At 40.5% G+C, this 27,818-nt stretch overlaps 1 protein-coding gene across 10 annotated transcripts in view; it reads right to left on the bottom strand.

The window, feature by feature from the left end:
• Window positions 1-27,818, bottom strand: part of PIKFYVE (phosphoinositide kinase, FYVE-type zinc finger containing) — an 85,575-nt gene that overhangs the window by 20,939 nt on the left and 36,818 nt on the right. For 7 of the 10 annotated variants that reach the window (XM_087435725.1, XM_087435724.1, XM_087435731.1 and 4 more), the window contains 15 exons: window positions 21,485-21,544; window positions 19,761-19,890; window positions 19,152-19,410; window positions 18,102-18,176; window positions 15,582-15,689; window positions 12,130-12,270; window positions 11,319-11,445; window positions 9,927-11,086; window positions 7,916-8,016; window positions 6,677-6,748; window positions 5,842-6,013; window positions 3,375-3,553; window positions 1,663-1,776; window positions 883-991; window positions 624-778 (listed from right to left, as the gene is read on the bottom strand). In XM_087435725.1, the coding sequence (XP_087291851.1) occupies window positions 624-778; window positions 883-991; window positions 1,663-1,776; window positions 3,375-3,553; window positions 5,842-6,013; window positions 6,677-6,748; window positions 7,916-8,016; window positions 9,927-11,086; window positions 11,319-11,445; window positions 12,130-12,270; window positions 15,582-15,689; window positions 18,102-18,176; window positions 19,152-19,410; window positions 19,761-19,890; window positions 21,485-21,544 (2,962 nt within the window). The remainder of the gene's footprint in view (window positions 1-623; window positions 779-882; window positions 992-1,662; window positions 1,777-3,374; window positions 3,554-5,841; window positions 6,014-6,676; window positions 6,749-7,915; window positions 8,017-9,926; window positions 11,087-11,318; window positions 11,446-12,129; window positions 12,271-15,581; window positions 15,690-18,101; window positions 18,177-19,151; window positions 19,411-19,760; window positions 19,891-21,484; window positions 21,545-27,818) is intronic. The other 3 variants (XM_087435728.1, XM_087435730.1, XM_087435734.1) reach the window with 1 other exon arrangement.

Below are 27,818 nucleotides of genomic sequence, written 5' to 3'. Positions count from 1 at the left end.
ACCTGGGCACACAGCCCCGCTCTGAGAGTTAACAGATACATCACTCGGGCAAATCCCTTAGTTTCTTAAAACTACAGTTTCCTCTTCTGTACAATGAAGATGGCATTCACAGTGCAGGACTCAGAAGACCAAATAAAAGCGAACTCCATCTAGTGCTTCCTTAGTGCCCAGCACAGTGTTCAAAACATAAACAATATAATAATCTAACTGAACTTCTAAACAAGCATTAAAGGGAAACAGTCCTCAAAATAAATATTTAAATAAAGGTATAAGATACACATAGTAATGGATTTGAAAGTTCTGGCCTAAAAACCAAGAATCACTTGGTGGTATACTAATTCAGAGATCTTAGATTCAATGAACACACATACTGTAAGTATTTGAAACAGCACTGAAGGCTGTTCTCATCTTTGTTTTATGCTCACAAACTACCTAAAGATTAGTATATATATTTTAAAGGATGAAAAGAGGTGGGGGGTGTAGTGGTGACAGAAAATAAAAGCTTCTACAACTTGAGGGTAAAATGAAACATCCATAATTAATAAAGACATTTAAATTAACAACATTGTGGCAGAGCAAATTCTGCAATAATACTAAACAAACACTGGGCTGCAGAGTCACACCTGTTATTCCAGGCCTGCAGCACCTCACAGAGGCTTTGCTTCTTGGCAATGAGGGACTCCAGGACCGACTGCAGCTGCTGAGGGGTGTCTAGAGAGGAAGACAGGAGCCTTGCCTGCATTTTCTCAATCCAGTTCTTGAACTCGCCTTCTTCCATCTAAAAGGAACACAAACAATTTTGGTAATCTGAGACACACCCTAAAAGGAACTTCTAGTGAGTTAATAGCTAACTTTTGGGTTTCTGTCAAAGAAATGAATTACCTCTTTTTGTGCAAAGATATCTTCCATTTTTTCCTCTCTTGTTTTGCTAAACGTATCAGTTTTCAAAGATGCAAGTCTTTCATCAACAGCAAGATATACTTGTGAAACTCTAATAACATAAACATAAAGAATATTAAACACTTTAGAAAAGCTGAAATCAAATTGCCTAATCTCACATAAATAGAAAAATAGATGTCGCACACAAAACTTTAACTATAACATGTTTTATCTAAGTAAGAATCATCTACTTGGGGCCGGCCCAGTGGCGCAAGCGGTTGAGTGCACGCGCTCCGTGGTAGCGGCCCAGGATTCGCTGGTTCGGATCCCAGGCGCGCACCGACGCACCGCTTGGCAAGCCATGCTGTGGCAGAGTCTCATATAAAGTAGAGGAAGATGGTCATGGATGTTAGCTCAGGGCCAGTCTTCCTCAGAAAAAAAGAGGAGGACTGGCATCAGATGTTAGCTCAGGGCTGATCTTCCTCACAAAAAAAAAAAAAAAATCATCATCTACAGTTTTGTAGAACAAAAAAGACCTGAAAGGATATAAATCAAAATGTTAACAGTTGTTACGCCTGAGAGGGTTTAAGTTCTTTTCTAATACTTTTATGTATTGACTACATTTTTCTTTTTTTACATCAGGCATATATAACATACAATTATAAAAATACAGTTATTTATGTTTTCAAAGAAAGCTAAATGAACAAACTTGATATACAAAATAGCTGTAGATTATGGAGAGTACCAAAAAAAAAAAAGATGATCAAAGAAACTAAAACTTACTTTTGAAAGAAGTCCTTCAGATCCTGGAGAAGGGACACTTTTAATGGGGCCTGACGTTTAATGAATATTTTGGGGAGTGGAACACATACTTCAAGAAGCCGAATGGGAGAATAACTGAGAGAAGAAAATACAAGTAACAGTAGAAAAGTGAAAAATATTTTAATATTTTGAATAGAGGTATATCGTGATCATCAACTAATTCCTATGAGCCACAAGAGAGAATAAAGTTTCTATAAAATTGCATTTTAAAAACAATCATAAAAATTCTGAAGACAATTTTCAACCATTATAAATATCCTCCCCAATTTTGGAAGAATTTTGTTTTGTTTGTTTTTTCACTGCACTGTGATGTCATCATTTACCCCCCAAGGCTGTCCTCATGTGCTTTAGAAACACAAGACTGGGAAATAAACCTCTATGAATGAGGAGAGGAACTCCTTCCTTACAAGGAGCCTAGACACAGGTATTCACACCTTCCCAGCTCCTGAGACTCTCCCAGTCCTTCTTTCCTCTCCTCCTGAGGGTTCATGCTGTCTAGTATACAGCTATAACCCTCCTAGGCCCTACGTTCATGGTTTTAAAAGCTCTTGCTTAAAGAAGGAAATAGGGTCCAATTACAAATATTTCCTGAGGGCCTATTATGTGTCAGATGCTGTTTTAGGTGCTGAGGATACAGCACCAAACAAGAGCCAAAATTCCTGACCTATGAGTCAGGAATACAAGATTTGGGCAATAAACAAAATAAATAAATACCTAAAATATATATCATATCAGATGGGAAGTGCTAAGGAGAAAAATAAAGCAGGAAAGGGAAGCAGAGAGTGCCAGGGGTGAGAGGAGTCAGGGCAGGTGACATCTCAACAAAGACCTGCAGGAAGTAAGGAACAGCAGGCCAGTATCTGGGGAGCAGCACTTCAGAGAAGAAGAGCCTCCTGCCATAACTGAGGCCCAGCCAGGAGGCCAGCAAGGCTGCAGCAGGCAAGCGAGGGGAGCACAGAGGGGTCTGAGCGGCCACAGCACGTAGGCGCTCACAGACCCATAAACACGCTGGCTTTCACGCAGGGCGAGAAAGACACCCCTGGAAAGTCTAGCTTATCAGGAGAGGCCGAGCTGATTTCCAGTGAACAGGATCACTGTGACTGCTGTGTTGAGAAGAGGCTGCAGGGGAGACTGGTGAGGCTCCTGCGATGACCCAGTGAGCGTAAGAGGCTCAGTCCAGAGGAGCAGTGGGGCTGGTGAGAACCGTGCAGACCCTGGATGCATTCTGAGGGCAGACCCTGAAGGCTTTCTCAAGTCATTTAACACCACAGTCTAACTACCCATTCTTTGAAGTAGTGACTTTAGCTCTATCCGGAATATCTGATTATCCTTATGCTACTTAATGTCAGCAAAACTTCTGACAAACTCTCAGATGCAAAAGCAGTGGTTAAGAGTAACATCTGCAGTAGCAGATCTCCTAGTTCATCGCATGACCCCATCACTCACTAGCTCTGTAAGCGAGCTATAAGGTCTCCACGTGAGGGTAATAATAACACCTATTTCTTAGGGTAAGGATTAGATAAAACAGTAACCCTGAAAGCTCTTAGCAAAATATGGCCCTCTGAATTTGCAAGGATGAGGGTAGGGAACAACACACACCACAAATTAATTCATCTAGTACAAAGCCTTCCAGGGAGTCTGTGATTGTGTTCAAGGTCGCTCTGACTTCTCACCTGAAAGACGCCACCATCTGGTTATAGGAGAAATACTGGTGATAATCATGGTGGATGGAGTGACCACACGGCTCAGCATTGGCTCTACGCGTGTACTGGTACCCATAAAACCTCAGTTCAAGGTATTTGGCAAATGACATGGACCAGGACTCACTGGAAAGAGCAACCACTGGCGTTACCTGAAATTCAGCATAAATCCTTTGTTACCTAATCACGTTTTTTTGAGAACTTTTAAAAAACAATGTATTTTCTTTTCTAGTATAAATCTAATATATTCTGACTGCAGAAAACTGGAAAAACAAAGACAGGTTTGAAGGCGGTGGAGTTAGAGATGGCTGGGGAGAGCAGTGTCACAAGAAACCCCACCGCCATCGTTAACATGCTGGTACTTTCCCTCTACACACAAACACGTACAGCACAGCCAGTGCATCTGTAAATAAAAATGCTTTCCTGTAATTAGTTTCATAACTTTTTGTTTTTACTTAGAAATAGATCACAAATATTTTCCCACATAAAATCTTCTCGTACAACCTGATTTTTAATGGCCACAGAGCATCCCATTAAAGAGACATATTTAACCAATCCCTACCGACGTGCATTTAAGACATTACATGTTTTTCTTCATTTTGATGATAATCTGATGAACTTCCTTGTGTGTGTATTTTATATATATATATATACCTACAGATATCCATAATTATTTCCTTGGAATAAGTTAATAAAAAGGGCACGAACATTTATATGGTCTTTGATACTTTTTGCCACACTGTCTTCCAAAACAGGTGCACTGGTTTATACAACCTCCAACAGTATCTGCAAATACCAATTTCCCCACTTTCTTACCAATCTCAGAATTATAAAACTTTGAAATGTGATTTCTTAAAAAACAAACAAACAATGTACTTCACTGGTTTTATTTACACTTCTTTGACTACTAGCAAGTAAAATTTATTTGCACGTCTACTGGCCACTTGTGTTAAATTGCTTTGTCATGCCTTTTGCCCATTTTTCTATTATCGCGGCTTATATAAATTTAATATTAAGTACACTAATGTCTGGGCATATTTGTTATAAATTTTTTTGACACACAGAGAAGTTTTTCATTTTTGTGTAACAAAAACTGTTTACCTTTTCCTTTCTAACACAACCTCAAAAGCGGAAGTTTTTGTTTTAAAATAAAGTGCGTACACCAAAGTATGTAAGATATAAAGATCAAACAAGTTATGCATTTAGTTCACTGGGCAATCTACAGAAGTTCACAAATTCCACAAAACGAAACATTACCAGCTGGCTAACAGGAACTAAAGTCCTATAAGAACAATTATAAGAAGTTAAGACTTGGGGCCAGCCCGTGGCTTAGCAGTTGAGTGTGCACGCTCCGCTACTGGCAGCCTGGGTTCAGATCCTGGGCGCGCACCAACACACCGCTTCTCCAGCCATGCTGAGGCCGCATCCCACATACAGCAACTAGAAGGATGTGCAACTATGACATACAACTACCTACTGGGGCTTTGGGGAAAAGGAGGAGGAGGACTGGCAATAGATGTTAGCCCAGGGCCAGTCTTTCTCAGCAAAAAGAGGAGGATTGGCATGGATGTTAGCTCAGGGCTGATCTTCCTCACAAAAAAAAAAAAAAAGTTAAGACTGATAATTTTAAGAAATGATTTCCTGGCTGTATGTTTCTACCGCAGAAGGACCTAACTTTGATTTTGCCCTCCTCAACCACTGATATTGATGTAGGTCACACTATTATTTTATCTGTAATTCCCATATGTGCCTTCCAAAAGTACACTTCAAAATAAGCCAATTAAGATAACAATGAAGTTAAATTTCACACATACGCACTGCAAACAATTTGAATAAAAAGTATACATTATAAACATAATGTTGGTACCAAATATTTCCTCCAGAGTTAGAAAAGAAAAAACAGAAGAAATAAAACACATGGTCCTTTTGTCAAGAATGTACATGAAAACCAACAAAGACCAACTTAAACATGGCCTCACCTGTATCTCTTAAGACAGAAACGTTGACATAGGCTCAGACCCACACAAACATCCTGGCACATGAACTGTGCCACAAGTCTGTCTCCTCTCCTGGAGAACAGGAGACATACCTTGACTTTTTTCATTCCTAGGGCCTAGCACAGTACCATGCACATAGATGGCACTAAATAAGTGTTTGTTGAATGAATAAATAAACATAACTGAGAACTCTCAAGACAATCTCCATATGTTTTACTAGACAAGGTACCTAATTTTATATAATGACTGATAAATCCTAAAATGGAATCAAGAAACAAACATTAAACAGAACATACAGCATTGGAAGGTAAAATAAATACGAGCCCAATGACAAATAACAAAATCCAAAATAATACAGACTACCCTCTCCCAGCAAAAAGAACTAGACAAATAAAGAAATAAATGATATTATATGAAATACTATAGCAACAGAGTACATTTACCTGTTTGCAGACTCTGCACCAGGAATAGGTGAGAATTGTATGTTGATATCCAGGTACTGGAGAATCCAGCTCCTTCAGGATTATCTGCACACAGCCTTGGCCGTGGACAAAGCGCCGAATGTGATGCACCATGGGGGTATCACAGAACATGCTAGGACACTGGTAAGAAGGCCTTCGACAAAACGAAAGTCCTCATGTTAGCCATGGAAACAAGGAGCCACGTGTAATGAACACTGGCTGATCAGAACCACTGCCGAGAGCGCAGCACCCTCTCTGGAGTAAGAACGACAATGGACCATCTGTGAGGGTACCACTGGTACCGCTCGGAGCATGCAGCTGAACACCCTGTCTTCAACTACAGCATAGGGACAGTTTCCACTTGTTAAGCACCTTCTATCTGCCGGGGATTTTTAAACACCATCTCGTTTTACCTATTTAAACTCTGACATTTCTGGAGCTTGTTATTCCCTATCAAGGGGTGGTAAAGATTAAATTATTACTCTTTGTTGTATAAGCGGCAGGTGACAGCACTAAGACTTAAACCGAGGTCCTATGCTTCTCTTGCCTCTCATCTGAATCACTGTAAAAACAGACATCCTAAAAGAAAGTCTTAGGGATGGCAGAGTAATTAGACGGGCAAAGATCTGAGGAGTGAGCTGGATAAGGCACCTCAGGTTGGATATGAAACAGATTACTTCTTGGTATGGTCCACTCTGACATGTGGTGTGAACATGAAGGCCACATAACAATACTCCAACTCACGCTGATGTTTTAGGGTGAAATTCTGGACATCAAAAAAGCATAAATGGAACATAAGGAGAAAATCTGATCTTACCTGAAACAGTATCTCTCCAAAAATATTCCTAATGTAAGATCATTCTTTCCATAAAATTCCATTGTTACAATCCTAAAAGAAGAAAACATTTCTCAGTAACCTATCGTAAGAATTACCACACAGTAAAGACATTTCATGAGACTACAAACTGATTACCTGTCAGATGTGCGTATAAGACAGTACTGAAGTGGGTAATATTCTTGTTCTAGAACAGGTCTTACCCCATCTGATAAAATGGGTTTGGACTAGCCACACTACAGCATCTTATCCACTCCCAGTCCATCAGTGTCTTACGAAACTGTTTAATCAGGATGCATAAACTATAACATTAAATGAGCAAACCTGATCTGAGTTAGAAAGAAGTAAACGTTTCCTTCACAAAGCCTTCAGCCCTGTCAACATACAATGGGACTCGGTCTCCTGCTCTCCAGTCCACCCACTACTGAGCATGGAGAACAGCAGCTCATCTTCTTCCACAAGAGCCAATTCTCTAACTTACAAATGCCCACAAATAGGAGAGTTTGGCTATATCCCTCTTGAAACCCACCTTGTACTCAAGCCTTGACCTCAGGAGTCCATCAACTCCCAGAGAAAATTCCTATGGCCCCCTGCCCCAAGTCAGCCTTGAGAGCTATGCCGACTCTAGACAAACTCCTGATCTCGCTGGGAGGAGTAAGTGTTTCCAGGGTTCAAAACTAAAAGACGGGCACATTTTGTCATGGAAACAGTGTTCCAAAAACCAGCAGTTATGTTCCATAGTACTTTTCAAACTAAAGGTAAATCAAATTATGTAATAACTAGGCTTTTGTGACTATCATTTGAAACAAATAATTTATAACATTATAAATTGTTTCTATCAATCCACTTAGAAGTTTTAGAAAAAACTTAAGGGAAAAGACCGACTGCTTTTATGAAAATGGTGCCTAAAGAAAAACTTGCCTAAATTGTACGTTACCATCAAAATGCTTAAAACTAGCTTTTATGTATCAACTTTCTTGCTTTTATAATTACAAATTTCCTTTCATCCCTCACATCCTTTTCATTCTTATTTAAGGTACTCTCATTTACTTCTACCCATGAACAAACATAAATTTCATATTTAATCCACACATTTACTATCAATTCATATATGACAGCAGCATGCCATGTACCTAAAAACAGATCCTAATACTTGCATTTTTTTTTAAAAGCTGGAATTCTGCTCTTAAATGCAACAGTGCAGGGGGAAAAGAACCCTACCAAGGACTGACACAGGCACTGGGAGCATTGCTGGACTGGGCAGAAGAGCTGCTGAAGAGCACACACAGCCGCTGGTGGTTCACAGGGTTCAGACAGTCCACCTGGGAGAGAAGGGTCGGGTGAGCTCCCGCAGTCGGCACACGCTCGCTGCTCAAATCCAACACACCCCACTCGACCTTCACAGCCTCCCACCACCACTGCAGGGGTTCTGGGGAAGATTTAAAACTATAAGAAACTACATATAAGGAAGAAGAGCAGTTAGTTTTTGAAGTAAAACAATCCAAAAAGTTTAAGTTAAACTTAAAAATACAAACAGATTTTTAAATAGTTTGTTTTCTAAATACTCTTTATTTTTATAAAACTGCATTAAATTATTTTGAAAGTAAATAGTTAATTAAATATGAAAGTCTGAACTGATGGCTGGATATAACATCAGTCTGAGACATCCAGAAATCTAAATTCTAAGGTATTTATTTGCTTGTACTTTATACCTGTTTTTGATCATTACCAAGGTAACACCAGCCCTCTGCAGAAATTCAAATAGTGCAGAGGTATATGAAGAAGTTCACGAAGCCTGTCCTCCTCTGAGGCCGCCTTGCCTCCCAGATTGACAAATCTGACTGTATGGTTAAAAACCAGGGTCTCTTTTTGCTAGCTTATACACACACACACACCACCACCCACACAGGGAGACAGAGGTGATGTTTTTATAAAAATGGGATGGTGCTACATATATTAAAACACAACTTGCTTTTTAACTCTTGAAAATACATCATGGGCTCCATCTGGGTCATTAAATGAGATCCCACTCACCCTTTTTTACAGCAAACCATTAGAAACAACGTTTCAGTAAACACCCTTTATATACACTCTTACAAGATGTAAGCATCCTTATATAAAATGCTTGCTTACCTCTGCAGGAACGGTTATAAAATAGGAATCCTGAATCAAAGGTATATATACATGCTCATGTAAATTAAAGAGACCTCCCCAACACTTTTTCTAAATTCACATAAATGTATGTAAACATAAATTTACATAAAATTTACTATAGGCATTTTTCCACAGCTCATTAACCATGGCTCTTATCACTTTCCTTTTTGCCAATCTCACAGGTAAAAAATGGTGGACCGTTATTATTTAGCCTTCCCTAACAGGGAAACCGAACATCTTTTTATTCAACAACTGCATTTCCTCACCTAGAAATGGATTTGTTCATTAGTTTTATTACCACCATTATCAATAATGCCTCCATGAATAGATCTTCCTTAATTTGCCCTCAACTTCTGTTTAAAAAGTAAAGAAAAAGGGCACTGTTATAGTTAAATAATATGTGAAGTGTTTCATGTTAAAAAATAAATACGGGCAGGCCCGGTGGCACAGCCATTAAGTTTGTGTGCTTCATCTCGGTGGCCCGGGGTTCGCAGGTTAGGATCCCAGAGGTGGACCTATGCACCACTCATCAAGCCATGCTGTGGCAGCGTCCCATATAAAGTAGAGGAAGATAGGCACAGATGTTAGCCCAGGGCCAATCATCCCCAGCTAAAAAGAGGAGGATTGGCATGGATGTTAGCTCAGGGCTAATCTCCACCCGCCCCCCACACACACACAAAATAAATAAATAAATGAATGAATCTAACACTTTGTAAAAGCACATCCATGTCCTACAATAAGCTTCCATCTCTCACTCTCCCCTTCACTACCATTAAAAGGATCAAGGACACACCACATCCAAGTCTTCCTGCCAGAAATTTAAGCAGCTCCACGTCCTCTACCTCAGAGCTCTTCCTAGGTTACTGTGAGCTCAGCTCGAAACCCTCAAACTCAGCTGCATTACATTATACTCCTACTTCATGCATTTAAAGCAACATATAAGCTGACAGACCTAAAATAAAAAGAGCATAGGACAGTTAATAAGTCTGCACCGATTTGTCACACTGACTTCTTCCCCTGCCACCGCAGAGCTTTTCAACACCTTCCCAATGACACAAGCACCCTGGGCCTCGCTCACCTTTGTCGACCACACCGCATCACTTGGCATCAGCCCTTTCTCTTCGTCGTCCTCAGTTCTGCTTCCTGATTTGCCACTTGAAGAACCTGACACATCCCTTGAATGAGCAAAAGGGTCTGAACCGTTGTGCTGAATTCTCCCTCCTCTGGCCCGATAATCGGCCAGCATTCTGCCCAAGCTCTGGCTGTCACCCAGATGCTCGGCAATCCTAGTGCTCACCAGCTCGTGCGAGGGCAGCACTTGAATGGACTTGGCCTGAACACTTCCGTTCAGGCCCTGGAGGCCGGAGAGGTCTCTCAGCAGCTGCTTCTTCCGCCTGCTCTCCATTTCCTTGAAGTCTTTATTGAGCAGAGGAGACCAGTAAACCTGCTCTGCGAAATAATCTCGGGGAGAGCATCTCATCCCCTTTTCAGTTAAAAGGAAGGGCTCCCGAAATGTGATGACTGGAGAGATACAGAGGATTACATCTTTTAATTCCTGTTTAAAGGCCAAGGAGTAAGTCTTCCGTTTATCCTCAGAAGAGGTAACTTCCTCAGTAACATACAATCCAGTGTCGTCCTGCAGAGGGTCTCTAAAGGCTCTCATCTGGCTTTTGGGATCCTGCAGCTCATCCGTCTGCTGCACAGTCTCTGGCTGCTCACTGCCTATGGCATCCTGTTGGTCGTCCACATGCAGTGGCAACAATGATTCTGGGACCGACGGAAAGAGAGCACAGGGGACGCCTGCCGGGCAGGCTGCTGCAGCATACTCCTGATGCTTCACCGAGGTGACGTCCTGGGAAACACCTTTAAGTTCCTGGTCACCCTTCTCAAACACAGTCCTTGATTCCAGCAAACTGCTCTCACCAGAGGGCAGATGCTCCGGAGGGACGTCAGGCTCCCAGGAGAGGGGACTTCCACTGAGCTGCTCTTGTGCAGCCCCTTCATCCTCCTGTCCCTCAATCAGAGAATGGAAGGAACGGTTTTGTGTTAACGTAGGAGGCATAGCAAATTCATCCATGAGGAAGGAGATTTCTAGTTGAGAATGATAAGCTACACAGATCATAAATACGAGGATCTCCTTAACTCGAGCCAGCTCATAATCAGAGCCTCCTCTAAGCTTGATTGTACAGCCCAGGTGCTGTGGACAGCCTTCAAAAAACATGAGTGTCTTGGTTTGTTCTACAAATAAACAGAAAATTAAGAAGACTTAGGTGGCGATCCAGAAGTCTAGACAGAATCAATTCACTGTCAACACCTACAAGAGGAAACCCTGAAGTGAGGAAGACCACAGTTGCTGTTCTCATCTCACCATTTCTAACAGACACTCCCATGGAGCAAACAGCGCAGCGCCAAAGAGCTGCCTCCTTCCTGTAGGCGCCCGGCTTAGGAGAATCCGAGCCAGATCACTCACCATTAGGCAGCTGAAACATCTGCATATAAAATTTGTGACAGGTGCCCAGGTGGGGCTTTGTAAGCAACTGGTCCATCGACATCACTAAATCACCTTGGGTCATCCGACCGATTCGTTCTAAAACTTGCTAGAAAAACACAGAAAAGCAGTATATTTCAAAATTAGACAGAAAAGAATAAAATTCTCAGTAAATTTAATCTGAAAAAGTAATGGGAAAATTTAAAAATAACCCTCACAATGAATTTCCTTAATTTTAATAATTGACTTTTTTTTCTAGATTTCTAGCTTTTTTCCTAGATTTTCTAGATTCTAGATTAGTCTACACATAGTTACTTAGTAATCAATGTGCCCCCTGAAATAAACCATACTCATCTTAACAACATTATCAACAAGAATGTAAGCATCAGGCACTGGCACAAGACACCGCTGGGAGGCAGGGATGGGGGCGGAAGACAACTTCCTAGAACTGGCTGCTCTACTGAAGAGGGTAACTTTTCAAGGCAGAGAACACTTGCTGCTTGTGCAATTCCCCAAACCAAAGGAAGGCTCAACAAATACTACTTATTACCTAATGTCTATCACACCTTTGTCTCGTAAACACCTAGGGTGAGTGCTACATAATTAACCACACTTTCTGCCAGCCTGAATAATGAAATAGCTGCCGTGCCTCCTATCCTATTCCAATATATATGGCGCAGCACAGAAACAGATAAATAATCAAAGACCCCTGCATATCTACCACACATGCATATACATTTAAAAGCTATGAATTTTTAAAAATGATATAGAATAGAAAAATAAGAACACTCACTGATTTGACATTAATGACCAAAGTGATGCCATGCTCCAGTAACATGTCCTGGGCAATCCGAGACACTGTTTTCTCAACCAGAACCAACGTGGGTCGAACATCGACTATTCGCTGAACGTAATTCTTCAAGAATTCCCTTTCCTAAGTAAGATAAGTCAGAAATATTATACCTGCTACAATTCACGATCTAGGCATACTAAAATATCAGGACAGTTTGACTGTTAATATCAATCTCAGCCTCAGTTTCCTCCATCCACAAATAAGTCTGTAAGTAAATTAATTCAAATACAACCAAGAATATCACTCATCATTCTAAACGGTTAATTATGCTGAAAAGAGTTTCAGGAGAAATTCCATTCTGCGACTCACTAATTTTACTTTGAAAGATTTTCAGTTCTTAACGACCTATAATATAAGCCAAGAATTTAATTAGCTAGCTCTCAGAGGTTAAAGAAAACAAGAACAAAAAATCCCTAACCTCACAGCTCCCAAATTGAAAGCAATTCTAAGTGTTTTTAATATGGTTAGGGTTCCCCTTTACATTCTGAAACCAACCAGAGTCTCTCTTCTGGGCATTTAATAAATAACTCTCTCACAGACGCCATTTCAGCTACTTCCTCATTTCAATCTCCCAACAGATCACATTCTACCTAGAACAGCTGTAGTTAAAAATTAAAACATAATGCTTAACACAATTTCATGACGAAGGCTTATTTTCAAAGCAAAAGAATATTGTAAACAGCACCAGAGTTAAAACAACACAACTCATTAACTGCTTCCTAAGTTCTGGGCTCAGACAGGATGACCTAGCGTGTGAGTGTGCGTGTCACTTCTGCTCCACACATCCAAAGGTCGCAGTCACAGCCAGTGCCACCTGCCACGGATGAGCCCACGCCCTGCAGTGAACCTGCCCTGTCATCAAGTTTATTTCTTCTCACCTTTCTCTGTTTTACTGATAGAAATTGTACATTTTCAAATTCTCCCATTATTAACAAAATGGAATTTTTTTTCCTGAAATGTGTTAATTTCCTACTCTGCTTACTAAATTGTAATTTAATGGCATTTAAAATTATTTTATTTGTGCAGCTCCCATAAAGTATAACTAGAATAAGTTGATTTTTTTTAAGTTTCCGGCCTCAGGAACAGAGATGACAAACACATTTCCTCTCAGTTCCAGCTCCAATCAGCTATCATGATTGGACGTGAAGCACCATGTTAAAAGGAGGCCTGGGCCAGGCTCAGCAAGGAAGAGGACGCGGAGGCAGGCCACAAGCAGGGACGGAGCAGCCGCAGACCAGCAGACCCAGCTGGCCGACGTCTCCTTGCCCTGCCTCTTATGTTCCTTTTTCTGACTATCTCTACCTTTCAGCTTCCTCTCTGATTGGTTATTCCACACTGGCTGCACCAAAGAAAAAGGAGGAAAATCCAAATAAGTTGATGCTTTCTATCAATTCAAACTAAAAATTTTAATATGGAGGTAAAGGTATAATAAAACGATGTTTAAAGCACTGGTGAACAAGATGCTTTAGGTTATAGGAATTAAATCATGTTTCTTAAGTACATATCTGCCCAGAGCACACTTCTCTACCATGAAAAGACTTTAGTCTGTGGACTTGACTGCAAGAATGGAGTTAAAATAAAGTGGATAAATTTAGGTATAACTTTTTATAAATAAATATGTGGATTTCAATTACGCAGTTCACCAATTCCAAGACATACAATTTTACACATTTTAACATCTCTGCAATCAGGATGTGTCTTACAATCAACGTGTGTGATCTAATCCCATGAAAGTCTTCTGCTAACATTCTGGGATATCAAGGAAACCCCCAGCATCAAAGTATCTTAGATACAATAACTGTTTCCCCTTATTTCTTATTTCAGTTCTGCACTGAAAAGTCACAGTAAATGAGAGCTAGAAAGAATGGTACAGATCCAGTCAAAACCCCTCATTTTTACTGATACGTAGTTGAATTTCAAAGAGGAAACAGCCCCAAAAAACAGAGTTCATGAAGCAACAGAGCACTTTCATCAAGCACTGTGCCTTCATGACTGTGCCGTTCTTCCGTGGGCGTCTGAATCCAGGACAGAGTTACTGCTCCCACCACTCTGGGAAAAATGCGCCTGTCACCTCTGCATTTTCAAGTGATGCTTTTCCTAAATGCTTCTGGAACCAGGTATAAGGGTTCCTGCTATAATACAATATATACACTCCTGAAAACCTCCCATTTTGAACAACCGCAAATTAAAATTAACAGCACTTAACAGGATAAAAGGGGTTGGGGCAGAAAACTTAAAACCCATGCAGCTTCATATCCAGAGCACTAACAAAAACAAAAATTGGTACCTTGAGAGAGAACTTGGACAGCCCAGACAGGCAGCTCAGCAGAGCTGGAGGCGGCTTCAAGGGAAACATAAAAGGTACACAAGAACTACCATAGTCCAGCTGGAAACAGAGCTCTGAACAGTGCGGCTGGCAGAGCCGTCCCTCCCAGGCCGGGGCCCGTCTCGGTGCGGGGAGAGCCCTTCCAGCAGGAGCTCATGTTTAATTTCTTAAAATAGAGCCAAAACGGTTCCCGCCTGTGTAGCAGCAGAGCTGACACTGTTTCTCTTTCCAGCTGAGAGTTATAATCCTACTGCAGCTATTCTGGGCCCCTTACTTAAGAAAAACCACATGGAAACCAACGTAACTTCCATCTGACATTATTCCTATTTACCCACTGTGTATAAGCTCATTGTTGTTCTAGAAACATGTGTTTTAGTAGAATAAACTGCATTAAAAACTGGGTACTACCACTAGGAACCTGACAAGTTAGAGAAATCCTTAAAGTCAATCAATGACCCAAGCAGGAAAAGAAACCAGGGTTTGGATTTTCACTTTTTCTTCCATATAGTCCCAAAAAGTCATGTGTTTCCCTTTTTTTTTTTTTTTTTGTGAGGAAGATCAGCCCTGAGCTAACATCTGTGCTAATCCTCCTCTTTTTGCTGAGGAAGACCGGCTCTGAGCTAACATCTATTGCCAATCCTCCTCCTTTTTTTCTTCCCCAAAGCCCCAGTAGATAGTTGTGTGTCACAGGTATACATCCTTCTAGTTGCTGTATGTGGGACCAGGCGTCAGCATGGCCGGAGAAGCGGTGCGTCAATGCGCGCCCGTGATCCGAACCTGGGCCGCCAGTAGTGGAGCTCGAGCACTTAACCACTAAGCCACGGGGCCAGTCCCATGTGTTTCCTTTAACACTTTGAAACTCTAAAATAAGGAGTGAATGAGGCTTTGGTAAGCTTCTAAAGTATAACACATAAAAATATCTTTTATAATAAATTTCTTAAATGAAACAAATTTCTTAGCTTGTTCAATTTAATCAGCTGGAATGCGTTATGCTAATTAACAGTTTGCAAGCATTACAATACACAAATAATCCCTCCAGATTACTGTTTCGGTAAGAAGGTCTTACCTGAAGCACGATGGGGTCAATGCAGGTAAACTTAGTTTCTTCTCTGTAGAGATACTCAACGGAACACTTCAACAGAAGAATCCTGGGGTTTTTAATGCAAGAATTCATCTACAAAAAAACAGTCTGTTAAAGACTTTAAAGTTTGCACTTTATAGACATCCTTTAAAAATAACTTTAAATTCATACTATTCATAATTCCTCTTAAATATTCTCATTATATTAGTATTAAAATAGTCTTATTTAGTTATCTTGTGGTATTCTCTTATATTTTTCAAAGCAAATAATTAGTTCAGAGCAATGCAAAATTCTTCAAAAACTGGCTTTGTTTCACTAATGCTATTTTAATCTAGTCCTCTATTTGTTGTTAGCGCCATTGAGTTGATTCTAATTCCTAGCAACCCTGTGTACAGCGGAGCGGAACCCTGCTTGGTCTGTTTGCCCATCCGCTCACCTTCTGGTGCTATATCAGACAATGCTCCATTGCTATTCACCAATTTTACACGGCCAATTTTTCTGGAAGTGGGTGGCCCCACGTCCTTCTTCCGAGTCTGTCTGAGTCTGGAAGACTCTGATGAAACCTGTCCACCATGGGTGACCCTGTTGGTATTTGAAATCCCAGTGGCATAGCTTTCAGCATCACAGCAACACGCAGCCGCCACAGGATGACAACCAACAGACGGGTGCTATGGTTCCCAGACCCGGACACGAACCCAGGCCATGAGGTGAGAGCGCCAGATCTTAACCACTAGACCACCTGGCTTGGTCCTCTTTATTCTATTTTTTTATTTCTAATGTTGCAAGAAGAGATATCAAGTCCTAGGCAGAAGGGAAAGGGACTATTTCACAAACTCTCAGAGGTCAGCAACTCAGAAAGCATAATTTAACCATTTAAAAATTAAAGAAGGGTAGAGGAGGGAAAAAAGAATTAAAACACTTCCTAAATATATTTCTAACAGAATAAATTTCCAAGAAGTCGTAAATTGGCAAGCCAAATCGGGTAATAAGAAGTTAAAAAAGCTAACTTTAAAGCACCTCCAGAAACGGAGACTCAAACAATATACGCTGACCACGCAACTAAAGCCACAGGCCCAGGAGCCTGACTCCCACAGTCGAGGTTTCAGACCCCAACCAAGCTTACAGAACTCAAGCCGGCAAATGGTCCTGAGAACAGGGACACACCAGCTGAGGAATGACATCCAGGGCTCTTTTAGCAACCACACATTAAAGACTATCTCTAAACACAGTCAGCTGGGCAAGACAGTCATTCACGCATGTGTTTCTACCACACCCACAAACAACGTTCAGTTCCAGAGACGAGCACAACGTATTTACCTCCTAATTCAAACAAAGATCACTTAATTTGGTTTAAAGCACTACTTTGATGGGTAATATGCTGTTTTCGTAAGACTCGGTAGAAATACTAACTTTGCATCATTGCTATGAAATAATAGCAAATCCAAGCACACTTTATGTGGTCACTAACAATTTTCAGGAGGCTTAATGTCTTACAAAAAAAGGATTATTAGTCTCCACTTAGAAAAGAGTGCAAACAGGACTGTAGTTCATCCATCTAGTCCCTCAGGCTAGAAATCTGTGAGCTCTTGCTACAACCAGATCAGCATCCCCAGACGTGGGGCTAGGATACCTCTATTTTCAGTAAGTTCCCCTAGTGATTCTGAAGCATAGCAAGGTTTGAGTCACTGCTCTAGATCAATGGATTCTCAAAACAGAGGGCGAGCAAACGACACTGGAAACCCCCAGAGTGGCTACTTTCATAGCAGTCCCACCCTCCCCCACCCCCCATGCCCCCAAGCCTCCTCAATGAGTCTCTAGTGGCTGACCTCAGAATCTGCATGTTTAACAAGGCCCACAGGTGATCCTGATGTACACTGCACTTGGAGAATCAATAGCCTTCAGAATCAAGACCAAGACCCTTAATGGGGTACAAAGCCTTTGCCTACTTCCTCCAGCCTCATCTCCTGCCATTTCCCATCCTGCACCTTAGGATCTCAGACCTTCCTTAATATGACAGGTTATTTCACCCCACTCCTTTGTGTCAGTGCTAGAAAGAGGTCTCAGGACTGAAGGCAGAGATAGACAGAAGGTGAGAAGATAACAGAATACCAGTGACAGTTCTGGGCTCAGCCCTAGAAGAAAGAACAGAGTTGTAAAAGACTAGGCCTCTGGAAGGACTCCAGTCTGTTGGGGAAACCCTGTCTCCCTGAAATGTGGCAGGGTCAGGGGAGAAATGCTACCAGTGCCGTATCATATGTTGGTCTAGAAGCCTGACCCTCCCTCCCTCTTCCTTCTTCTGTCTGACAAATTCCCATTATCAAATCCCAATCATCATCAGCTCTGGGAGACCCTCTCAGAGCCTCCGAACTTTCACCCTATGGCAGACGCTGCCAGTTGCCCCTCAACACCCATTCTCCTTTTCTTCCACGATCAGGATACCCCAATTATTGGCTTAACACACGGTCACAGTTTGCCAGACTGCACTGTTGAAGCGAATCACATTACCTTTTTATGTGCAATATTCTTGGTACAAACAAACCCACTGACAACCATAGAATCAAACTTCTTTCCACCTGGGATCTGACGAAACAAGAAAATAAAATTCAGTGATACATCCTTAGAATCCAGTCAGATGGATGCTATTATTTCTTTCCATTTTTTTATGTTAACTATTATGTAATCAAATAAGAACCACGAGTTTCACAATACAGGTCTTCCTTCCCATCAATAATCAATGGTCAAGACTGTCTATCTTCACACCTCTCACTCTCTAACATACCATCTGGTACTCTAATAAACTCACGTGACCAAACAAACCACTATTAAGTTAAATATCACAGGCAAAAAACATATACAAGATTCCATTGCAGTAAATAAAGCAACTACCCACTGCTTTTCCTCAGAACAGGCACAGTCATCTGTGGGAACAGGCCTTCTCACAGATGACGTGTCAAAAAGAGGAAGCAGGAAAGGAAGAAACTGTATTTGTTTGGGTTCCCAATTCATTCCCCACCAACTCACCCCTTCCATTCACCTCTCACTTCCTACGAGTGGCTTCCACGACTCCTAAGTGCACTGCTAACAAACAGCAAGAGAAAAACCTCCCCTCCTCACCTAGCACCCTCACCTAGCACCCTCGCAGTAATGACTCTCTTAGATCACCATTAAGCAGCAAAGTACTCCCAGCCCCACCTCGTCAGCTCCCAGCATTAGGGAAGCATTAGCAGAGCTCACTTTTTTTTTTTTTTTTTTTTTTTTGGTGAGCAAGATCAGCCCTGAGCTAACATCCGTGTCAATCCTCCTCTTTTTGCTGAGGAAGGCTGACCCTGAGCTAACATCTATTGCCAATCCTCCTCATTTTTTTTCCCCCCAAAGCCCCAGTAGATAGTTGTATGTCATAGTTGCACATCCCTCTAGTTGCTGTATGTGGGACACCGCCTCAGCATGGCCGGAGAAGCGGTGCGTCCGTGCGCACCCGGGATCCGAACCTGGGCCGCCAGTAGCGGAGCTCGTGCACTTAACCACTAAGCCACGGGGCCGGCCACTAGAGCTCACTTTTTTGATGTGGACAAACTGACGGATGTCCATGTCGTCGTCCCGGTTCTTGACATCAGGTCGGACTGTCTGAACAACCTGGCAGACCAGTGATACGATGACGTCCCTCCAAGATGGTGACAATGACTCACTATGGAGCAACTGTTGGAGCAGTGCCATCATGTGGTTATGATTAGCTGAACTACAAAAATGTTGCAAGGAAGAAGTTTCCATAGTTAATACTGCCAGAGACAATAATTCTGAAGATGCAACAAGTAGTCTACAAAGAAATAAGCATATGAATTATGGCTCACAGATAAATCTTCTAGGTCAAATTTATTCTTTCAGTATTTCAGCACCGTAATGATTCCGCACATAAATGAAATCTGCAAATATCTTCAATTAAGCTGACCCCTTTAATGCAACGCAATTTTAGCACATAAATTACAATGGGGACAGATAAGTACAGATTAGGACTCTCTTGTTTTATAAGAAATTTCATCAGAACAGGCTTTACTTCCTAAGTAATCTTAGTATTTTTGACTTTATAAGGAAGAAGAATTATGCATATGCCTATCCAGTCACTGAATATTACAAACATAGAAAATCACATCCAAACGCCCGTCTTACAGCAGCCTCTCCATGGCCTGCTTCTCTCCATTCTCCTCCCGCAGCAGCTCCAGGCTGTTATGGTGCCAGCCCAAGGGCGTGAAAGGCAGCTCTTTAGACTTCTCCTCAACTCGACGATTAAACAAGGATTCTAAGTATAAAATAAGAAATTATACTTCATTGTCGTGTTGTATACCTTCTATTCATAGATTTAGAAATTGCCGATTTCCCTTTTTAAATTTTTTAGGTTGGCCAACTCAAATTGTTGGTGTAAAAAGACAGGGACATGGATAAATACATAAATAAAGGAAGCCTGAATTAGATCACGAATAGTCCCAACAGCCAAAATCAGAGACAGAACTGTGAAAAGCAAATTTATTTACATAAGCAACTAGGACTCTCAAGCCAATAATTATAAATACAGCTTCTGAAAAGCGAACTAAAACGAGATTTTTACACTGTTTTTTCATTTATTTGGGGACTAACAAAGGAGGAGGTTAATTTTCCTTATAAAATCACAACTGAAAACTGCATTGCACAGAAATCTGAACGCTGACAGAACAACATGTGACGGTGTGGGCACTGAACTTCAGAGAAAAGCTCAGTTCTGCCACATCTCAAACAGTGTAGAAGTCTGTTCAGACAATCCTTAATGGTGTTTCTTTTTCAATACTGGAACAAAGGCTTTTTTTTTTAACAAAACTTAGTTCTAAGTCAGACCCAAAAATAAACTATAAAGAAATATTCAAACACGATAAATAACAATTTACATAAAATTTTGTAAAATCCTTAAATTTTTAGAAAGAATAAAAATGGATCAAGACAAAAAATTAATAGATAATATTAAATGCTTTGCAAAAAAAGATGCTCACTGCACTGCTGAAAATGTGATTGAACGGGAAGAAAACAGGTAGGAAATGCTTACAAAAATTCTCTAATCTTTCCCCTCTTAAAGCAAATCAACCATCAGTCCAGCAGACGACAGTGAGGCATGTGTCCGTGACATGGCAGTTTCAACAACTGCACATTTCAGTTATGTGAATGGCTGGTCTACAAACTTCTAGCTGAACTAGGTGCTCGGAGGTGAATTTAGAAACACTGCTAAGTTATGAGATCAGCTGCAAGTGGCCTCCCTTATACCAGCTTGCCCGACCTGTTCTCTTTCATTGGAAACTCTCCCATTATCTGAGGTCTAAGCCACAGAGTCTTATGGACTAATTAAGAACGTCTTTACTGTATCCTAACCTAAGTAGGAAGGGGTAAGAAAAGGCTTGTATTCTTCTGTCGCCAAGAAATGGATCAACAAAGTTAGTTCTTTATCCCCTTCTGCCTATCCCTCTTCTCACCTCCACAAGGCAAGCAGCATCCTAATTGGATGAAATCTGCCTGTGAGCTTTTTTGACAAGTTCAACAATCCATGATGATATGCATATCAATACTTAATATTATTTCATGATACAGGAAAGCATAAACTATTTATGCCTTTAAAAGAATAAAATTCAAATTCTATTTAAAAGATTTTAAACAACTACTTTTCAGATCAGAGACATTCTTCTCTCAAACCAAGTCCAAGTTTATACTCTTGGTTTCCAACATTCTCAGAGTTACTACACATACTAAAAACGGTGTTCCCATGATACTAGCATCTTTAGTACCTATTCCGCACCAATCAATGTGTTAGGCCCTAAGCATATCCCCATGTACAAAAGAGACACCATCCCAGGTACAGCTTTTGATAAAATTACCTTTGATGAAGGCGTCACTTATCGAGAGCTGCTGTCCTCCGTTGTCAGAAATCAAGTACTCTGCATACCAGGGAGAGAGCAGAGAGGAGGAAGGAAAGGAGACTTATGACTGTGACCTGCAGTATAATTACACAGAGAACACACCCACACACAGAGTCTTAACTCAGACTACACCCATCACTGCTCGGCCAATTCAAGAAAGCTTCAGCCTAAAATGCCTGTTTACACTTGTTCCACACACTTCATGCTAAACGTAACAGACTTACATTAATAACTCAACAGAACCCTGAATTTTTATCAGTTTTTGAATTAGAGTTTTAGTTTTTCAAAAATTCTAACCAAACACTGCCAAATTGTTGCCATAAGATAACTGCTGAACACACTCAGAATGTGTCCTTTTAAAACTTTTAGAATATTAAATATTTTTCTTACAAGTGAAACTCATTCTTTACTTCCCCAGGAACTTTTCTCTAGGTCTGTGACCAAGCGCAGCTCAAGTGGGTTCTTTCTACCATGCAAATTAAACCACAATGCACTTTAAGCCCTTTAAGGTAAAGGTTCTCCACAAAATTCTTTCCAAGTAGATTTCATTTATAAACAAAGGGGCTTCAAACGTCAGTGTTTATAAGCCAATACGCTCATCCTTCGAACAAGAAAGCACAGAAAAAACTTTACTTCAAAACTTCAAGTGTGCCATGCCAAATACAACACAATCACATGCTACCCTTCACTTCCACCCTCCCTCACAGAATGAGAGATGCCAGTCCCGGCTCCTTCAACTAACGCCCGGGCTTTACAAGCCTTACTCTTCACACAAAGCTTAAGTAGATACACATAAAAATTCCAGAAGTAATGGATTGTCCCCATTTCACTATGAAAAAATTCAAACATACAGAAAATCCTGTACACCGTCCACCTAGATTCAACATTGTTAACGACTTGCTATATCTGATTTCTCTCTACATACACGTATGCTTTTTTCCTGCCCATTTGAAGTTACACGCCTCATGACACTTTACTGCTAACATTTCAGAATGCCTCTCTTAAAAATATGGGCGTTCTTCTCACAGCCACAACACCATTTACATACTTAAGAAACTGACAATGTCTTAATAGATCATCAAATTCATACACATTCAAATTTATCTAACTGTCCCCAAAATGCTTTAATAAATGTTTTTCTTCCTCAAACCTGGATCTAAAAAGATTCTCTTCATTCTCTTCTATCTAAGGCAGACCTCCTACCTTTTTTCTTTTTCATGAATATTGACTTCTGAAAGCAACCAGGCCACACGTTCTGTGGAGCGTCCCACACCCTGGACTTTACTGACTGTTCCCGCTTGGTGCTGTTTAACATGCTCCCATAGCTCACGTTCTCCTTTAAGTGGGAAGTCGATCTAGAGGCTTGTAGAAGCCACTTTTTCACTTTCTTCACTAGCTTCTACTCACCGACCTTCCATGAACGGTTCAGAATCCTGCTTGCAACACATAATAAAATATATTTTAATTGTACAACTCTCTAAGACCAATAGTGAAAAATTAATCAAACCAGAAGATCACACTGTCTCAGTTTTACAAGTTTCCGCAAATGAGGGGTTTGCTTACATAAGAAGTAAAAAGGCAGATTTTTTAAAGTACAGATACTTCAACCAATTTTATAAATCCAAATTTCCTCAACCTTAGAAGACAGAGGATGATCCCTGAGAAAAGGTTTAATAACTAGTACCTTTAACTTCAACGGAGAGATAAAAACCACCCATTCCCATTTGTATTTTAAGAGGAACGAGAGCCAGAGGCAGGAGAAGGCTATTACTCTTTCATTTCATTGCGAGATCACTCTGAGGATCTTGCCTTTCTCGTAATCAGTGCTCACCTTAACCATAACACAGAAAAAATAAATTATTGCATTTCAACTTCACAAGAAAAATAAAAAAGAATAATTCTTGTTAGTATGCTAAAAACTAACAAGAGAGAACTGTGAAAGCCAGAACATTTATTAAGGGATTTATCAAATCCTTAAATTATAGCCTCTCAAGGTTGCAAACGACCTAGGAGTTAATCTAATAATCACCTCCTTTCCAATGCTGGAACCTCCTCTACTACACGCTTACTGAGTAGGCTCAAGGATTCCTGACACTCCTCACAATCCTTTCACAGCTCTAGATCTAGACTTTTCATTTCATAGATTCAGAATTAAAAGGAAACTTAGATGTCACCAAGCCGACCTAGCCTCTCAGCTGGTGTAGGCATCCATCCTCAACAAGCCTGGAAGGTGGGCCTAAGACACCAGGGACACGGCCAGCGCACAGCAGCAACACTCCCTGCTCCCAGCTCCTCCTTCAGCCGTGCACAAACAAATATCATTTCTTTCAGATACTCCAGGTACCCAAGGGCAACACCACATAAACTATTAAGAATGGCTCTCTCCACCATAGTAACAGGAAACTTTTTAAGCCAAATTACATTATTTTCTGTTTAATTATGTTAGATTTCATCTGGTTAGTCTCAGTCTACTGCTTAAGAAAATAAATATCTTTAAATTCCAGTTCTCTTATCCAACATGCTAGCTATTCTTTCATATTTTAATGATTTGTGAACCTGAAAAATATCAAAAATGCTGACCAAAAAAGTTGTTGAACAACAGTGAATATAGACTGACAAAGCCCTACAGCATAATCGAGGACCATTTCCCTTCCTGTTGACATCAAATTATTAATTACTCTTTCAATATATGGCACAACCATTAAACAGACTACAAATCCATGTACTATAAAAATAGTGGCATTACTGAGCTCTCACGGTTGCCAAATACACTAAGCTCTTTATGTGTTTTTTACATAAAGAGGCTCATAGACTCCAGGGCCTATGCTCTTAACAAGTAAACATGACCACTGCCTACAACCACCTCTTTAACAGACGTCAAGTGCAAAACCGTCCTGTGTCCATACTGAGACACCATCAAAGGTCTCATCAACATTAAAGACAACAGTATCCATCAGTCTCCTGATCCACCATCTCACATCACCATCAAAGACGGAAACAGGGTTGTTTTGGTACAACTTATTTTAGTTAACCACGCCGGGCCTAGTCACCGACAATCCCTTTTCTAGATACCACAGTACATTCTTTCATTAAATTTCGCTACAATTTTTCCACCTTCCAATGTTGCATCAAGAACCTATCTTTTAAAAGAGTTTTAATGTATCTTTGACTATAGTCATCTAGATCCTCTCCTATTCTCCACAATTCTTCAAAGATAGCAAACTCTGGCCCCATGATCACAGCCCCAAATTCTTTGAATAATCTGGTATAGAGTTTGCCTGAACTTGGCAACAGACTTATTTAAAACAACCAGGCATTTTCTATCTCTTCATTATCTTGGACTTCACTTTCCTCTCAACCAGGTGTGTTCTTTCCTTATAAGATTACCTTGATAAAAAAGGATAAGATTACCTCTAAAAAAAACACTTCAATTAATATATCGACTTCCCCAAATAACTGGCCTAATTTTTCTTTCTTTGCATCACAATTTTTAAAATCTTTTCTAAGATATCCTTGGCATTTACTCCACCCTTCAGTGCAATCTGGACTTGTGCTATCCTGTCATTTTTCTTAAAAGTGCTGGCCCCTCTTTCAGATTCATCCTTCCATGAAGGTTGCCTCTCTCAACTTTCGTGGACGATCTTTTTGAACGGTTGGGATCAGAGGCTCCAGAGAAGTCATGATATTTTCAGCAGCAGGTGCCTCTCCTTTAGTTTTTCTTAGAGACACAACTTGCGGTTGTCCTGTAAAAGGTCCTGGTGAAGCCTTGTACTCCACCCCTCTCCCGACACTATGAGTCAGGTTCCAGAAGTCAACGTCTGACTGTCTATCTCTGGCTATTATGAATTCCATGATGACAGGCCACTTTCTCCATGATTTTCAAAACTTCCTTAACTTTCCAAGAGGTGAAATTACCAGCAAGTCAAAAATGTATTTCGCACTCTACTCTCAGCAAAATGGAACTGACAACAGGTGTGTCCAGAGAACAGCTATTCTCTGTCGTGGCAGACCCTGCTCCAGCCACACCTGTAACTGACATCACAAGAGCATCACCCAGTACCCTCCATGCACCACAGATAGCAGGCCCATCTCACACGAGTGTCACGTCTGCTTCACTTTCTCTTCATACTCACCCAAATGTTCTCCACCATTTTTCCAATTTCTGTTTTGAGGATTGCTATAAAGATGTGTATTTACTCATGTTCAACACTAGTCAAGTCTCCTCTTTTCCCACACTCTCTAAATTTCTATTTTTAAATAAGATACTCTTTTATTACTATAACTCTTAAATGCCATGTTACTACATCTTGGTGATACAGTCATGCATCACTTAACGACAGGGCTATGTTCTGAGAAACGTGTCATTAGGCGATTTCGTCGTTGTGTGAACGTCGTAGAGCGTACTAAAGGGGAACAAAATTTACCACCCCAAAATGTGTGTCTTTAACATGGGGACTATTTTAGGCTGATTATTTTTAAGAAACAAAAGACTCAGAAAGTTTTTCTTGTTATCTCCTTCTTAACTCTGTAAAAGAATTCAAATAAAAAAAGCCTGTCTCGGGGCCGGCCCAGTGGCATAGTGGTTAAGTTTGTGAGCTCCACTTTCCTGGCCCAAGGTTTGTGGGTTCGGATCCTGGGTGCGGACCTATGCACCACTCATCAAGCCACACTGTGGCAGTGTCCCACATACAAAATAGAGGAAGATGGGCATGGATGTCAGCTCAGGGCCAATCTTCCTCACTTAAAAAAAAAAAGTTTAAAAAAAAAAAACCAGAAACCTGCCTCAGGAAGCGAGCTATCACCTTAGCATAATGTGAACTATGTGGTAGACAGGGAGGAAACCAGAAAAGCCTGCTTGTTGGGCTCCCCTCTGTGTTCTTCCGTTTCTTTGCGGCCAAACACTTGTTTTCCAAACGTTTGCTCCTTTTCACCTACTTGTGAATTCATTCTTTCCGTTTCAAGTCCCTGAGTCTCCCCACCCCCAACACCTTCTTTGTCTTTAGCTGAGGATGGTATTTAAGGGGAGGGCTTCGACCACTTGGTGAGTTACTAGGTTTCCCTGGGTTTCTCCCACGTATACACGTTATTAAACTTTTGTTTGTTTTTCTCCTGTTAATCTGTCTAATGTCAATTTAATTCTTAGACCAGCCAGAAGAACCTAGAGGGTAGAAGAAAATTTCTTCCTCCCCTACAGTACTTACACAAACCTAGATGGTATAGCCTACTCCACACCTAGGCTGTATGGTGCTAATCTATGAGACCACTGTCGAATATGTGGTCGGTCGCTGACTGAAATGTTGTTATGTGGCACATGACTGTAAAGGCTAATATTGACAATTATGAGAAATCTGTTGCAGAAATGTGAATCTGTTTCCAATTATCTTAGCATAGATGTTTAAATTCAAAAGCTTCTCTTTTCTGATCATATTTTTAGGCTCAAAATAGGAAGCAGCAAAGAATTCCGCAAGTATTTCAGATCTAAGTGCAGAGACAATTCAACTTCAGAGAGCTAAATGTTAAAAATTCCAACTCCAGGTGAAATCATGGAATAAACTGCTTCCTCTTTATAATAATGATTTTTCAGTTACTATAACATAATGAAAACCCACATTTATTTACTTGTGCATTTTTTACTAATTTACTTTTATATAATGGCACTAAACTAAAATTTAAAATTTTAGCCCTAAGCTAAACCTCATCATCCATTAAAAAGAAGCATTTGATTTCTTATGTACTGTTACATTAGATTTTAGTAATGGTTTATTTTTCCTTTTATATCAAATGTCTTTTGAATATGGTCATTATTATTTTTGAGTCAGTAGACTAAAAGCTCAAATAAGATAGCTAAAAATAATGAATTCATTTTGTATTAATTAGAGAAGAAAATTCTTTTATAAATACAGCATATACATAATAAGCATTTTAAATTATAGTAGAAAGATATTTTGGAATGTGTGAAAGTTTTTCCCCCAATCTAGTTAAAGCATCTGAAAAGATGTAGTGAAATACTATGCTACTGGGTAACAGCATAAGCAAATAGGCTTTAAAATGTTAACTGAAGAAAGAGAAACGAACAGAGCAGAACATCCATGGCATCAATATGAAGAACTGCCACCTTGGAAGTTGCACATTATGCTAAGGGAAGAGCAGTCAGATGTATTCCTTCAAAGACTGCACCCTTTAAACTGGATGCGCTGGTACTGAGGGAGAAAACTAGAAATAAAAGGAACCAGCCAAAAAAAGTGTAGGGAGGAGGTGTGGGGAAAATGAGAAAGGGTGGAACAAAGCCCAC

The sequence above is a fragment of the Ceratotherium simum genome, chromosome 9 (assembly GCF_057802395.1).
Source record: "Ceratotherium simum simum isolate JZ-2026a chromosome 9, ASM5780239v1, whole genome shotgun sequence".
NCBI lineage: Eukaryota > Metazoa > Chordata > Mammalia > Perissodactyla > Rhinocerotidae > Ceratotherium > Ceratotherium simum.
Note: the sequence above shows the minus strand (reverse complement) of the source record. Positions and strands in the feature narration are given on the sequence as shown.